Consider the following 15,608-nt stretch of genomic DNA (forward strand, 5'->3'; position numbering starts at 1 on the left):
GTTAATATTATTGAAATGCTTCATTTTAGATCTCACTTTTCACTAAACCAATTACTTATCAAAAGTCAATAACCAACATTATGACGCGTTGCATATTTTGCTGCTCTAGACTTGTCGATCTAAAATTGCCAGTTCAATTTAAAGATCTTTTTGCTTTCACTTTCTCATTGTTGCAAATTACAGAGGAGAATGTAAGGATCATTTTGACTGTAAAATTGGACAACAATTACTGTCTGGTGTATAAAATATCTCTTCAATGAAGAAAAATAAGGGTGAATTTTCTTTTAGGATATCAGCCCCATAAATAGAACACCATAGCAACAGCTTTGGGTTTGTGTGGTTTTACAATACGTATTGCAAACATCAAAATAACAGCAACAACTTAATGTTATTTTTAATGCAAACTTAAACAGATACTTTTGGGTGACAGTATTCTCAACTGCATCCATTTATGGTTAGAATTAAATGTAATAACTGGTTAAGTGGTATCTTTTTCATAAGGAAGCGTCAATCAAATGTTTGCCTTCTGGTTTTGCTTGGCAGGTGGATTTTGCAGCTTGCACAGGTGAAATGTATATACATTTCAAGTAGGCTTTTTTAAAATAAGATCCACAAAACCTTCTAACAGCTTACCAAACTATTAAATTACTTATCAGTTTGTGAAAATGATATTTATCATCTGTTGTGCTATAATATAGAAAAGTTTTAGAGTTAATTATTTACATCTTTTTTTAAAAGCCCGATTTCGCTGTTTTTCAGTATGCTACTTAAATCTGTCTGACACATTTATAAAAGCACAACAATGTCTTAAGATTATGCTTCAACATATTCATTTTTCTTACTAAATGTGCTTAATTGGTGCTAAAAATGAGAAATTAATATAGAACTTTTTTTCATAAAACATAATTTTCTTTATTTAGTGGTGACACACTTATTATTCTTTTAAAAGAAGCTCTTATTCCCTTCAGCTGCATGCAATGTGTCATGGGTCTTTCTATTATTCACAATATAGTCTTTGTATCATTTTATTGCCTTCATCGACTTTCTTACCACAAAACACCATTGTTTGTTGGAGAATAACTTTATCACCCATTGCTGCCCTCATGCAAACCTTCAGGGTGTTTTGAAGAACTCTCTGCATAAGATCAATAAATGGCAGTCTAAAATGCAAAGATGACCTAACCAGATGGATAAGGGTTTAACATTCACATGCTCAAGCTATTGTTCTTTTAAATTAAGAAGATCTCTTATCTTACTGGAGAAACGACCAATTATGGATAATTCCTTCCAGATTTCTGTGTAATTTCTATTTTTGTAGAAAAAGTAAAAAGGAATACAAAAACATTAAAAAAGAAAAAAATTCTGAAGACATGTAAAATACCAAGAACTCAATCATTATATCTCCATATTTGGGACTGAATGCACTGATCTTAAAAAGGAACAAAGTTTAGTACAGAGGCTGGTTATTATGTCTGCATATAGGTCAGCTGCTCTTCCGTTTGCCAAAAGGGTTCAGCTTCAGCACCACGAAGGAATGTGCTTGAAGGAGTTTAACAGCCCCCTCTACCTCAAAGCTAAGGTCATGTGCTGCACCTTACAACTTGCACAAATTATGTAAAGAGGCTACTCAGACTATGAAGCTCGACATGCAGTGAATTCTTTGTTTTGGCTCAATTTCACAGCATTTCCCAAGATGAATTTAAGTGAGGGGCCCGTTAACTCAAAGAAAAAGGTAAGTGTTCATTTTGACCCACTGTTTGGATTTACTGTTCTGAATATTTGATTTGCCGCTTGTTACTGAAAATGTTGCATCTTGGTATCCCTGCAGATAAACGCTGAGGAATTTGTTTCAGTATGCTTTTTTTTTTATATATTACCATCTTCTGACTGGTAATATATTCTGTCTATTACCACTTAAAAATTTGCTGTGAGGGTTTAGTTGAAAATTACCAGGCTTTCAATTTGCATTTACATTGGAAATTTCAAATTAATAGTTTCTGGTATTTTTTAATTAAAAGTAATAGCAATAAAAGCACAATTCAGAGGGAATAATATATTATAGTGTTACCATAATTTATCTGGAAAAGACTAAACAGTTGTACAAGTACTCAACCAAAATGGATTTTTAATCATTTATTTGTTTTATCTATTGTGCATTTTATGTTTTAGTCCTTATAAGATCCACCAATGAGTGCTTTCAACTTCTAGCAATTAAAGGGATCTTTATATATCTAAAAAAAAATTTAAAACATTTTTTTTTATGTTTATGAGAATGTATTTCAGAATATATGTACATACATACATATATATATATATATATATATATATATATATATATATATATATATATATATATATATATATATATATATATATATATATATATATATATTTAAAGTGTATCATTGTATCCATATGAATTAAATAAATAAACAGGAAAGAATATTTTAGCAAAGACATGTGCAGGTTTTGGTTATGAATTGAGCAGAAAGCAAGTGATAAGAGATGTTCTTCCATTTAAAACATAGGGGGAGACAACGCAGCATCTTTTTAGCTCACATCCACTCACTTCAGATCACAAACAGTCTTTGAACTATAACTCTTCTTTTTGCCCAAAAAATAAACCCAAAACACATTATTTTTACTGCTCACCCATGTGGACTTAAGTGTGAACATAATTTCTGCTCTGTTTCTTTTATAAGTTTGTATTATATTCTGCATTTCCTCCTCTAATATATAAGAATCAGGCTGTCACAAAGACCAACAAGATATGTTTGAATTATCTAATTGTTTTAAATACAACAGCTGACACTCATAAAGATAGCAGACGCGTAACAAATTCTGTAACTTAGCTGTTATCTTATTAAATATGGTTCACAAACCTATCTTAAAGATTTGTCAGTGAAATTATTTGTCTCAATTGTCAGCATATGGAGGTTATAAAAGTATATTTCTACCTAGTCAATAAACTGGAACATAGCTTTAAACTCTCCTAATGATAGATAACATGATGTGAATTGCAGCTCTCACACATAACCTCTGTTTTATTGAAGAGTAATATTATCACTTATTAGATTTTATTGAATTGATTCCATTTGAGAATACCAGCATTACATCTTTTTAAATGCTGTCCTACTTATGAATGTGTGGGACTCAATATATAATCTTTGCATGGTGCTAATTTAAAGTGTGAATGAATGATTCCAACAGACGATGCAATCCTAACACTCTTGTGTTAAAGTTATTGTGCACACTGAAATTGATAGTTTGGTATAATTTATTGTATTACGCAGTCCTATACCTTTACTATTACTGGAGCTGCTCTAAAAGCTGCCTATTACAAATATGAACTGCAGATTATCACAATTACATTTGCTTTAAATTATAAGTAAATGACCATAGCTTATAAACACTGGAGGTTTTCTTCAGATTGTGTATAACTGGTGAATTGATAAATCTGTGCTTAAGTCAACCCATGGCTCATGGGAAGACCCTGCATCACAAGCTGCAGCAAATTGGGGTTGTGCCTCAGAGGGTCTCTAAAACATTTGATCTAATTAACTTTTATATTAAAAGATTGGTCAAAAAAGACTGAATTGATTTGCAAATCTACATACAGCTTTATCACGCTACAGACCTGCTCTAAATGTAATTTCCCCTCTCTGAGCTGGACTTCTTCCCTTGGAAACAGAAGAACCATGAAATCTGATAAACTGAAAGTACCCACATTATGCAGGAGATTCTCCACACATTTTCTCACAACAGATCAGTTGTGCTTGTCTCAGTTTAGACCTATCCCCCAGTCAAACATCTTCTGACTTCTGAGAGCTGGCTCTTGAAGGAAGGATACTCTATGGACGGCAGTTTTGAGGGACTTTGAGATAGAAAGAAAAAATGCCTAAGGAATATATGGATGAGTATGAGCCTCTGCTAAAAAAGGGTATTAAAGACAAAAAGCGCTTAAAGGTATGAAAACTGTACATTTTGGTCTGTTTTGGAAAGAAGAATGATGAGTGGATAGAGGGTGAGCTTGATTTCTTTGATTTAAAGGAATGCTTCACTGAGGTCTTTGTTTGAATCGTTGCAGCTTCCAAACATATCCCTGCTACTGGCCGTGTTTGCTGCTTGTGTTGGAGGAACATTTCAGTATGGATATAACATATCTGTCATTAACGCACCTACAATGGTAAGAACCAGGCAGCATGGGATTACTGGCAGAAATATGTTACTTCTTTAAAAAAGCAGTTTTGTCAGTAAGGAAAGTTAAGTCTTAAGACCAAAAAAAAAAAAAATCTTAAAAATTTTTACCAGCAAATGCGTTCACTCTTTAATACCACAATCCAACAAGAAAGGTTTTATCTTTTAAGATAAGTATTTCTGATGCTGATAACAAGAGATCAAACGTTCAAACTGGAACATTGCAGCTTTTTCTGTTCACATTTAATTTGTGAACCCATGCTTTACAAGTTCATCACTTTTACTTGTTTAATTAAATGTTTAACTGTATATTTTCTGCTCTCATTACTCTTAAAGTACGTACAAAGCTTCATTAACCGCACCTGGATGGAGCGCTACCAAACCAACATCTCACAGGAAGGACTCACGCTGCTCTGGTCCACCATTGTGTCCATGTTCACCTTGGGAGGACTTATAGGGGCATCACTAGGCGGCACTTTGTCTGTGAAGCTGGGGAGGTATGAAAATATAATCTGTCTGTAATTAGTCTTATCTTTTGTAGTTTGAAAAACTGATCATGTGTTTTCCTTCAGGAGAGGAACATTGCTCACTAATAATGCCTTTTCACTCATGGCTGCTCTGCTGATGGGTATAAGCTCTACTGCAGGCTCATTTGAGCTGCTCATCATTGGACGTCTCCTGAGTGGAATCAATGCAGGTAAATGCATGAAAAAATTATCCACCATCACCACCACCTTTAACTTTCTTCTCTTTTTTCCCATTACATCTATAATCTAAGATATCATGTGTTGGGAATTTTATGTTTATTAGTTATGTTTCCGTATAAGGTCTGTAACGTCTGGTGCCCATGTCTATTTGCCCCCCCAAGTCAATGTTTTTAAGAATCAGAGTGTTAAGTTGCTTAACCAATTAGCTTTGCATAGAATCAGTTTTCCCTCTCCTTTACAAAACAGCACAAGATCAGAAAATATTTGCTGTCCCCACTGCATAGAACCAAATCCACAGCATGATTATTTCGAAGTACTGTGAAAGCAATCTCCCTTTAAACGCAGAATAGTGCATTCCATGCCCAGTGTTTATTCTTAGGCTGTTTCAGCTCAAGCGGCACTTTTTATAAATATATCACACCACATCCCTGTCTATATATTTTCATAATTCTGTTAAGGAATCTTTTCCAGCTGCTATAAATTACCCACTTTTCCTCCTGACTGACCTTCCTTATACATGTGCGTTTTTTTGTTTTTGTATGTGTTTGATTTATGTGCAAAATTTCAGACTGTTAAAACTCCATAATGACGATAAAGATTCTTGATACTGCCATTTCCAGTGTGATGTGAGATGTTATTTTTCCCTATACAAAGATTAGACACCAGATTACTGGAATGCTCAACTGACTGTTGTCTTTTCAACACATTCGTCCTCCTGAGCTATGGATCCTAACTCTGCAGCTCCTCTAGAGTTTCCATGGGCTCTTTGCTCCCCTTCTGGTTAATGCTCGCCATGGTCAGTCCTTTAGTTGGATGATCATGTTTATAAGGCTTAGATTTCTGCAAAACGTATTGTATTTTCAGATTGTAGCAATTTTTCCTGTAACTGATGTGTTGTTGGTTTGAAACCCCTTTCCATATCTTTAAGTCATTGTATCCTATCAATTGTATCTTCATGCTGCTCCTTGTTGTCCATTGTTCTCTAACGAACCATGGTCTGTTGTATTAATACTGAAGTATAAATCTAGTTGAATAAAGCAATGCTGCGTATAAAGATTTTTTAGATATATTTATTTTTAGTTTAGGGCTCCTTTATGTTAATTTTTTCACATAAAATCCCAATAAAATTTAATGAAGTGGTTTAACAAAGAGACATGTTTACATATTAAATAATTTCATAAACCCCAGTTTTTCTCCTTAGATTTAGAAGGCTCCAATTACTTAAAATATCCATATCAGTTTAATTTTTTTCTGATAAAAAGTAGTGCTGCCAGAATACAAAAAGGACAAAACATGAATATTAATCCTGGATTGTTGTTTTCAGGCATTGCCCTGTGTGTTCAACCTCTTTACTTGGGGGAAATAGCTCCAACTGCATTACGTGGGGCCACAGGGATGGGAACTTCAGTCTTCATTACTGGTGGAATCTTAACAGGACAAGTTATGGGCCTCAAGTAAATCTTAAACACTAGAATCATTGCATAACATTGACCTCGAATGAACATACAGTTTGCTATGTTTTTATAAAAGCAAAATGCTGCATCTGTGTGTAATTGTGCAGAGAAATCCTGGGGAAAGAAGAGTACTGGCCCATCCTGCTCTCCACCACCTGCATCCCTGCGTTTATGCAACTCCTGATTCTGCCCTGGTTCCCAGAGAGTCCCCGTTTCTTGCTCATTGATAAAGGAGATGAGGATGGGTGTAAAAAAGGTACCGAATCTAAACAGTTTTTCTCGATTTCTTTTCTGAATCACCATTTCTGTTATTTTTTTCGTTGAAAAGGCTGTAAAGGCGCTTTAACTGTTACTGGAACAGCTGGGATCCAAAGCATAGAATAAAAATAAATGTACAAAGGCTTCCTCTCTTACACATGCCAAATTCCAAGAACCCAGAGAATCCAAGTACAAATGTCTTCTATGCAACAAGCACTATCTCTTGGTTTTTGCATGTGACCTAGTTTGGATGACACTGCAGCTATGTGAAGGAAAGCGATTTATTGTAGAGAACTTTTTGATTGGACTTTAGAAGTCACACCCCTGCCTCCTGATCAGATGAGAAAAATGGCATCCACAGAGGATTTCAATCACTGTGTCATGTGGTTTCCTGTGTTCAGCCTTGAGGCAGCTGCATGGTTTGGCTGACTCTGATGGTGCTTTTGAGGATATCGAAAAAGAGAGGAACAATTTGGTGGGTTTCCAAGCCAAGAAGCCTTGGGAGCTCTTCGGTGACCGTAGTTTACGCTGGCAGCTTCTCACCATCATACTGCTGAACACTGCTCAGCAGTTAAATGGCATTAATGCTGTATGTATAAAGTACCCCATGATTACACCTCCTCATCCCACTGTACATAACTTTTGCATTGTATACTTAATATTCGAAAAGTCCAGATTATTTTCTTCTGTTTCAGATCTATTTCTATGCTGATTACGTTTTCCGTCAATCTGGTATTCCTATCGATAAAATACCATATGCCACTGTTGGCACAGGTGCCTGCGAATGCCTTACAGCTTTAACATGTGTAAGTATCCATTTCTACTCATATTTTGAATTAACATGCCTGTATTTATACAGAAATTAAGTCCCAGACAAACATATTGTTTCCGCTGACTCCTGGCGTAAAGGGTTCTTAGTAAAACTGCACAACACACTTTTTTTTTACTTTGAACCAGGTAGAGAAACAATCAAATTAAATATGTGTCAGAAGTTTCTTAGAAACCCAGAAGGATTTCCTCTGTACATAACATACCTGTGAATTTCAAACCCAACAACACTTTCAGACAAAAACGGGTTCATTCCAAAGACTGAACACCCAAACCAAAGAGCAGCATAGGAGAGCCAGCAGCTCTGGGCAGGATTCAGTTGTGCACCTTCACCTAAAGAACAAAGGAAAGGACCTTTGATGACTAAAATTTTCCCATTTTGGATGGAGAGGACAGATCGTTTGAAAGAGGGGTGAGGGAAGCCATCTTTGCAGCATCTCTGAACAAAAAGCGCAGAATTGAGGGTTCATCTTCCGAGCATTAACAATTCAGTCATGGAACTTATAATTAATGACTAGTGACTATTTGAATTGTATCTGACTTGGAATATGCTTGGAGAATGTACCTCCATACTGCTCAAAATACCAGCAGAACTAGCAGACTGAATATGTGTCAAAACGTCTTTACAAAAAAAAAGCGAAAATATGGTTGCCTCCAGTTTAAGCCTGTTTTGTGATTGCCATGACTGAAAATTGCACTCAGGCAAAACAAGGTATCATTTTTCTTCTGTTTTGGAAATATTTTTAAATAATAAGCATGTAGGAAATTCTAATAAACCTGTAACACCCAATAAATCTAGGAAACACAACATTTGATACACCCAAATGCATGCGTGATATGTGATGTATTTTTAGAAGTGACATTATATTTATCGATTAGATAAAGTTGCAATCAAATGTTTTCAGGTTTAGGGTTAAGCAACCAAATGTGTATATATATATGGGTCTGCAAATATTCACACATAAAGTATTGTGATTCACATCACATTATAATATATATAAGTAATATAACTTGACATAAGATTGAAGTGATTAAAAAATGTTATTCATCTCAGTTCTATGCTGTATTTCCTGTATTAGCGGAAGAAAAAAAAAACTCCTGTTTTTCTGATTTCCAGAACAGAATGCTATCTATTAAATTCTAGATCAGAATGTTGTGGAACAAATCCAAGATCATTTACTTGTTAAACCTCCCCCTACATGTTTGTTCATGGTCTTGTGACTCACAGGGTATGCTCATTGAATGTCTGGGAAGGAAGGTCCTCATCATGGGGGGATACATACTGATGAGTATCTGCTCTGTTTTTTTCACGCTCACGCTTACTTTCCAGGTAATCCGCCTCATGATTACACATCTACTGTAACCCTCTTGTTTACACCTGAGTTAACTTTTGCTCTCCCTTCAGGATGTCAGCCCAGTTTTTCCATACTTGAGCATGGCATGTGTTTTTGCTTTCATCTTGAGTTTTGGCTTGGGGCCAGGTAAGTGAATAAACCAGGAATATTTTTACCTCATTACATTTCACAGCTGATTTCCCTTGTGGTTTCTGTCTGCTTAAAGGTGGTGTAACTAATATCCTGACCACAGAGCTGTTCACACAAACCGCTCGGCCTGCTGCGTTCATAATCGCAGGTTCAGTCAATTGGCTCAGCTTCTTCTTCATTAGCTTGGTTTTTCCCTTCATTGTGGTCAGTGCTCAAAGTTAACAGGACTACATTTTTCATGTGTATTTAACTTTCACCTGATACATCTGTTCTATTACGTTCACAGATTGGGCTACAGCAGTACTGCTTCCTGGTCTTCTTGGGAGTCTGCACCTCTGTGGCTACCTACATTTTCTTTTTTATCCCTGAAACAAAGAACAAAACCTTTGTGGAAATACAAAATGAGTTCCAGTCATCTAAGAAGAATAAGTTCTCCAGTTCAGATGGAGCAGGGACTATACTCTTATCAACATCCATTTAATGCTGCTAATGCTCCTGAGACTAACTGTAACCTTTATCACTTATTGATCTTTATTCACTTCCACACCTGAACACCTAAACTATCAAATAGATGGCACTACATAGTAAATGTCTAGAAATAGAGAAAAATAAGACCTTGTTATATCATTAGAGGTGTTGGCTTATACTACCTCTATAAAGGGTGCTCTATTTAAAGTTTTAAATAAAGTTAATTTAATATAGATATCCCTTCTTCCCACTGCAGCTGTGTGGTCGTTACTAATCCCTCTGAAATGCATGTGGTCTGAACGACAGAAACGTAACCATGTTTTATATTTGCAAGGCTAAAAAGTGCATCAGCAAGTACAATTACCGTAAACTGTGGTGCTTAAAAGTGTTAATAAAAACAGAAGTGTAATTTATAAATAAGTAGAAATATTTTGTTGCTTTGGCTGTTTATGAAAAAATAATAATAATAGAAATTGAAAATATATAAATAACAATTGAAAATAATAATAATAAACTAAATAGATATTGATTTAAAGTGCCATCTCACTGAGATTTCACATCCAAAATTAAGGAAAAATGCAGGAAAATCATCCACAAATATTCCTTCTCTTTAGTTTGCCTTAAAATAAGGCAAACCTTCTTGTTATCTCTCGAAGGTCTTCAGCAATAATTATTTAGGGTCATTTTTTCTGCTTTAGATATTTCACACATTATGAAAGTAAATTTATATTTTAAGTAACTATAATAATAAAAAAGAAATCTTTGACGGCAATTTTCTTGTCCCTTAAATCTACTGGAAAAGAGGAAAAACCCAAGAACGATTAAATAGATGAGTAATGAAAAAACAAATGATTGATTTGATACTCCCAGTTACAGCAGATGCATAAACCCCTCAAGCATTTCATGACATTTTAAAGGGCTGCTTTTTTTTCTTGCATAAGACTGAAATTTGTCAAAGGGATCACCTGAGCTGAAAAATAAAAGCACCACATCGCTGACCACTGAAGTCACAAACTACAGAGGTGATGATGTTTAGCGCAGATATACTTAATCCATCTCCAGCTGCAACTGGGCAAGAGTTTGGGTACACCTTAAAAACCTCAGAAATTAGTTTCAGTTGATCTGGAATAGCTTTAAAGGATCAAGCCTTTCAAGGAAGTAGGGGGCTTCATTTGGAGAGGGACATTTTTATAGTTAGTCCAGGTATTGGTTTAGCAAGCAGGGATGCTTAAATCATTGTGGTAATATTCCATGACTTGTATCTCCTGCATATAATCTATCAGTCGTCTTTTTACTGTCCACTCAGAAATTAGTTTAATCAGAGCTGCCATTATGTACAGCCATTCCATCTTGTCCTCTTTACTTTTTTTTGCTTTTAAAAATTTGAATTTAAATATTGTAACTAATCCACATTAAAGTAAAACTCATAATTTTGATACATGAATGATTTTCCTAACTTTATTTAAACACCCTTAACCTTTGAAGAAATAAATGTGTTTATAGTTGGACACTGACATGTGTGCAGCTATGTGTTTTTCTTTTAAAGTTTAAAACAAAATAAAGTGTTGCCCATAACGTTAAGTGGCTAGATATTTTTAACATTTTAAACTTTTCAGGGTTAAAAAAAAAACAACATTTTATTTGATTGTTTGGAAACACTGATTCCTTCTGAACTCAATTTAAGTCTCACTTTATACACTGCCACCTACTGGCCAACAATAGTCATCTAAAGCAATGCTACATTGCTCAGAAATTTTGACTTACTTTTTAATATTTGAATAACTTTATACAGGTTTCAGTCACATGTTTATAAACCTTTGTCAGCAGTACCAGCTCTCAGATGAATGCATGCATGACCCATCAGTCAACGCTAATCCTAACCCTGATATATGAAACTTGATCATCCAGAACCTCGTGTTCAGGGGCAGACCATAAAGGGTGCCATAGGTAGCCATGGCAACCCCTATCCAATGAGTTGCCAACCCTAGGGCCACCTCAACTTAGTGATGTGTTGCTCTCATTGAAACCTCCAGAGCAAGCAGTTCACCTCTCAAATAGAGGGTGGCAGCAGTGATACTCCCAGGTGTGATGTTCTAACTGGATTTTTCAACTTAATTCAGTTAATTCATATAGTGCCAATTCACAGGATATGTAATTTCAAGGCACTTTACAGAGACAATTTAATCAGATCAGGCAGTACTATCAGTTTAAACTTTTCTAAAACCAGCTAAAAGCATCAACTCATTGACTCGACAGCAATCCTTCACACCAAGCATTCAAGTAGCAACAGTGGAGAGAAAAACTTGGTTTAACAGTAAGAAACCTCCAGCAGAACCAGGCTCAGTGTGAGCGGCCGTATGTCAAGGCCGACTGGGGTTCAAGAAGATTGAAGCAGGGATAAAGAAAGAAGCAAAGATACAAAAGGCAACTGTGAACCAGCTCCACGGGTCGTCCAGCCCAGGAAACACACACCCAGGCAGACGAGCTCTGAGCCAGCTCCCATGTCAGAGGATGAAAGAGAGCACATACAGCCAGTCACAGAAACAGGACAACACTCAAAAACAGGCCAAGCTCCAACGCCTATATACAAAGTTGTTGATGGAGAGCAGCACAGCTGCTATTTCTCTGCGGGATGGTGTCACAGCCAAACAGGAACAGACCAGATGAAGCTAGCAGAGAGACCATAAAGTTAGAGGTTGAACTGACAAATACTGTAGAATGGGAGAATAGAAATAGAACGAAGAGAATGATTTAAAGGGGTCCCTATGTCCTCCAGCTTGATCAAAAACTAAAGTTTTAATCCTACCCTTAAAAGTAGTCAGGGTGTCTGCCTCAAAGACTAAAACTGGTAGTGGGTTCCGCAGGAGAGGATAACTAAACAATCTGCCTCCCATTCTACTTTTAGAAATTCTAGGAACCACTAGTAAACCAGCAGATTGAGAGTGACATGCTCTCTTGGGAATAAAAGGAACAATCATAGCTTTAATAAAAGATGGAGCTTGGCCATTTAAGGCTTTATATGTTAAATTTTATTCTGAATTTAACAGGAAGCCAATGAAAAGAAGCTAGGATAGGAGAGATCTATTAGATGTCTGTTAAACTAAGATTCTGCTTCCTGATTTGCCACCCGGGCTGTCAGGGTTTTGGAGGACTATTAAATTTGGCCAGATTTCTAGAAAGAAGAGCTATGCCATCCAAAGTGGGATGGATGCCGTCTCTTCAAATCAGACCAGGCTGTAGCCGACATCGTTTTCAGGACACAACCTAGACAACTAGCAGTTGCTGCCGCACTTTTCCTTATCTTGCAATGCATTTTGGTGTCTCAGAAAGATCTTGTTGCATGAGACAACAGGAAAAATGAAGCATGTTTTGGAAAACACAAAGTTTTGTCTCTCCCAGTACTTTATTTGCATACTTGTGATTCCTCCTTTGCATAAAGCCAGTAAGTTACTTCTACCTTAATATCATTTCCCCCCTACTTAACAACCATCTGGACACCAGGATAAGAATAATTAACAGTCCACTAGTGCCTTCAATTAGTCAAATTATCACACACTGAATTAATTAGAAAGTAGGTCAGGGGGAATACGATCAAGTAAAATGATACGACTGGCATAATATCAAATACAAACAGCATAAAAACAAAACAACAAGCCGGTCCCATCTAGGCGTAATGGGAGAAATTGACACATGAAGTGTGCTCCTGATGTCCAGTCTGCTCCGTAGCTTTGTTTTGGTCGCTGTAACCGCAGAAAATCCCGCTTCACAAAGATAGGATGTTATAGATAGGATGAGTCTTGAACTGAATTAACCTGTGTCAACAGGCACAGATGCACCGACTAATGTAATTGGGAGAGAATACCGCAATTTTTTATATTTTTCAAAATAAAACATCACTCAGACTCTGATAGTCGATAAATTATATATATATATATATATATATATACAGTGGGGCAAAAAAGTATTTAGTCAGCCACCAATAGTGCAAGTTCTCCCACTCAAAAAGATGAGAGAGGCCGGTTATTTTCATCATAGATATACCTCAACTATGAGAGACAAAATGAGAAAAAAAAATCCAGAAAATCACATTGTCTGATTTTTAAAGAATGTATTTGCAAAATATGGTGGAAAATAAGTATTTGGTCAGTTACAAACAAGCAAGATTTCTGGCTCACACAGACCTGTAACTTCTTCTGTAGGAGGCTCCTCTGTCCTCCACTCGTTACCTTCATTAATGGCACCTGTTTGAACCCGTTATCAGTATAAAAGACACCTGTCCACAACCTTAAACAGTCACACTCTAAACTCCACCACGGCCAAAACTAGAGAGCTGTCAAAGGACATCCGAAACAAAATTATAGACCTGCACCAGGCTGGGAAGTCTGAATCTGCAATAGGTTCAACTGTGGGATCAATTATTAGAAAATGGAAAACATACAAGACCACTGATAATCTTCCTCGATCTGGGGCTCCACGCAAGATCTCACCCCGTGGGGTCAAAATGATCACAAGAACGGTGAGTAAAAATCCCAGAACCACACGGGGGGACCTAGTGAATGACCTGCAGAGAGCTGGGACCAAAGTAACAAAGGCTACCATCAGTAACACACTACGCCGCCAGGGACTCAAATCCTGCAGTGCCAGACGTGTCCCCCTGCTTAAGCCAGTACATGTCAAGGCCCGTCTCAAGTTTGCTAGAGAGCATTTGGATGATCCAGACGATGACTGGAAGAATATCATATGGTCAGATGAAACCAAAATAGAACTTTTTGGTAAAAACTCTACTCGTCGTGTTTGGAGGAGAGAGAATGCTGAGTTGCATCCAAAGAACACCATACCTACAGTGAAGCATGGGGGTGGAAACATCATGCTTTGGGGCTGTTTTTCTGCTAAGGGACCAGGACGACTGATCCGTGTGAAGGAAAGAATGAATGGGGCCATGTATCGTCAAATTTTGAGTGAAAACCTCCTTCCATCAGCAAGGGCATTGAAGATGAAACGTGGCTGGGTCTTTCAGCATGACAATGATCCCAAACACACCGCCGGGTAACGAAGGAGTGGCTTCGTAAGAAGCATTTCAAGGTCCTGGAGTGGCCTAGCCAGTCTCCAGATCTCAACCCCATAGAAAATCTTTGGAGGGAGTTGAAAGTCCGTGTTGCCCAGCGACAGCCCCAGAACATCACTGCTCTAGAGGAGATCTGCATGGAGGAATGGGCCAAAATACCAGCAACAGTGTGTGAAAGCCTTGTGAAGACTTACAGAAAACGTTTGATCTCTGTCATTGCCAACAAAGGGTATCTAACAAAGTATTGAGATGAACTTTGTTATTGACCAAATACTTATTTTCCACCATATTTTGCAAATAAATTCTTTAAAAATCAGACAATGTGATTTTCTGGATTTTTTTTTCTCACTTTGAATGACCTATTAATTAACTATAACTTACAGTTCTAGTTATTTGCTAAATTCATAATCTTCTGGTAAACTTGCAGAACAGAGTCGAGCCTCTCTCAGGGAGTTGGGTTCCAGAGCCCACCCTTTGCGTAAAGAAGAGCCTGACTATTTCTAGCCATTATCGCTGCACCTCCCATAGAAGCTCAGGCTCCTTCACCCCCGTAGAGATCACATTCCTCTTCCCTTGAGCCAGTCTAAGCACCCATGGATTGGGACGCAGTGGCATGCACCTCTGGCTGCTGCCTAATCCTCTTAGCAGCAGTCCCTCATGGTTCCTCGTGCAGGTGGAAAGTTCACTGGAAGATGACCTTGTGAACCTGACCACCAGGAGCTTGCTCACAAACCCCAACTCCACGCCTGGCTGCAGGATGGGGTTCTGGCTCAGTAGTACTGGGTGATGTCATGTGCCTTAATTTTTTTTTTTTGTCAACATAGGGGCTTTTTTGTATGACCCTCAATTTTTTCTCTTGATCTGGAAAGATAAACATTGTTTTTTTTTTTCTTGTTTTTTTTTTTTTTTCTTGTTTTTTTTTTTGCTCTTAGATAAAAGGGTTTCGCACAAAGAATATTAAATTCTGTATTTTGGATTACATTGAGCATTTTTTCCTGATCATAATAAAATCAAGTTGTCACCACGGAGACGGAAACTGGAGTAAAAGTTTAACAATGTTTATTGAACAATGATACAATGATTGGAGTCAGGTACTGGTTCACGTCTGGGGATCTGGTGCACAGGTGACCGGGTGATCCGGGTTTGG

General features: G+C 37.0%; 1 protein-coding gene across 2 annotated transcripts; it reads left to right on the forward strand.

Annotated features, from left to right (window-relative positions):
* The first annotated feature begins 1,574 nt into the window (after positions 1-1,574).
* LOC119786601 (solute carrier family 2, facilitated glucose transporter member 11-like) lies at positions 1,575-9,878 on the forward strand. Of its 2 annotated transcripts, none has more exons than XM_038290065.1 (12): positions 1,575-1,732; positions 4,088-4,186; positions 4,534-4,694; positions 4,770-4,894; positions 6,229-6,358; positions 6,466-6,614; positions 7,018-7,205; positions 7,312-7,422; positions 8,673-8,774; positions 8,850-8,925; positions 9,005-9,132; positions 9,215-9,878. In XM_038290065.1, the coding sequence occupies exons 1-12, from the start codon at positions 1,694-1,696 to the stop codon at positions 9,407-9,409; spliced, it is 1,503 nt and encodes a 500-aa protein (XP_038145993.1). In that variant the 5' UTR covers positions 1,575-1,693; the 3' UTR covers positions 9,410-9,878. The 2 variants fall into 2 exon arrangements, with proteins under 2 accessions (XP_038145993.1, XP_038145992.1); XM_038290064.1 differs by lacking the exon at positions 1,575-1,732 and adding an exon at positions 3,790-3,966.
* Positions 9,879-15,608: the final 5,730 nt, after the last annotated feature.

This window comes from Cyprinodon tularosa, unplaced genomic scaffold (assembly GCF_016077235.1).
Source record: "Cyprinodon tularosa strain WSP-4 unplaced genomic scaffold, ASM1607723v1 ctg275, whole genome shotgun sequence".
Lineage (NCBI taxonomy): Eukaryota > Metazoa > Chordata > Actinopteri > Cyprinodontiformes > Cyprinodontidae > Cyprinodon > Cyprinodon tularosa.

Excerpts from the sequence above, each read along its gene's own strand:
- LOC119786601 (XM_038290064.1), top strand. The coding sequence starts at position 3,895 with ATGCCTAAGGAATATATGGATGAGTATGAGCCTCTGCTAAAAAAGGGT. Across the intron at positions 4,895-6,228 it reads CCTGAGTGGAATCAATGCAG|GCATTGCCCTGTGTGTTCAA; the intron begins GTAAATGCATGA and ends TGTTGTTTTCAG. Across the intron at positions 9,133-9,214 it reads TGGTTTTTCCCTTCATTGTG|ATTGGGCTACAGCAGTACTG; the intron begins GTCAGTGCTCAA and ends TTACGTTCACAG.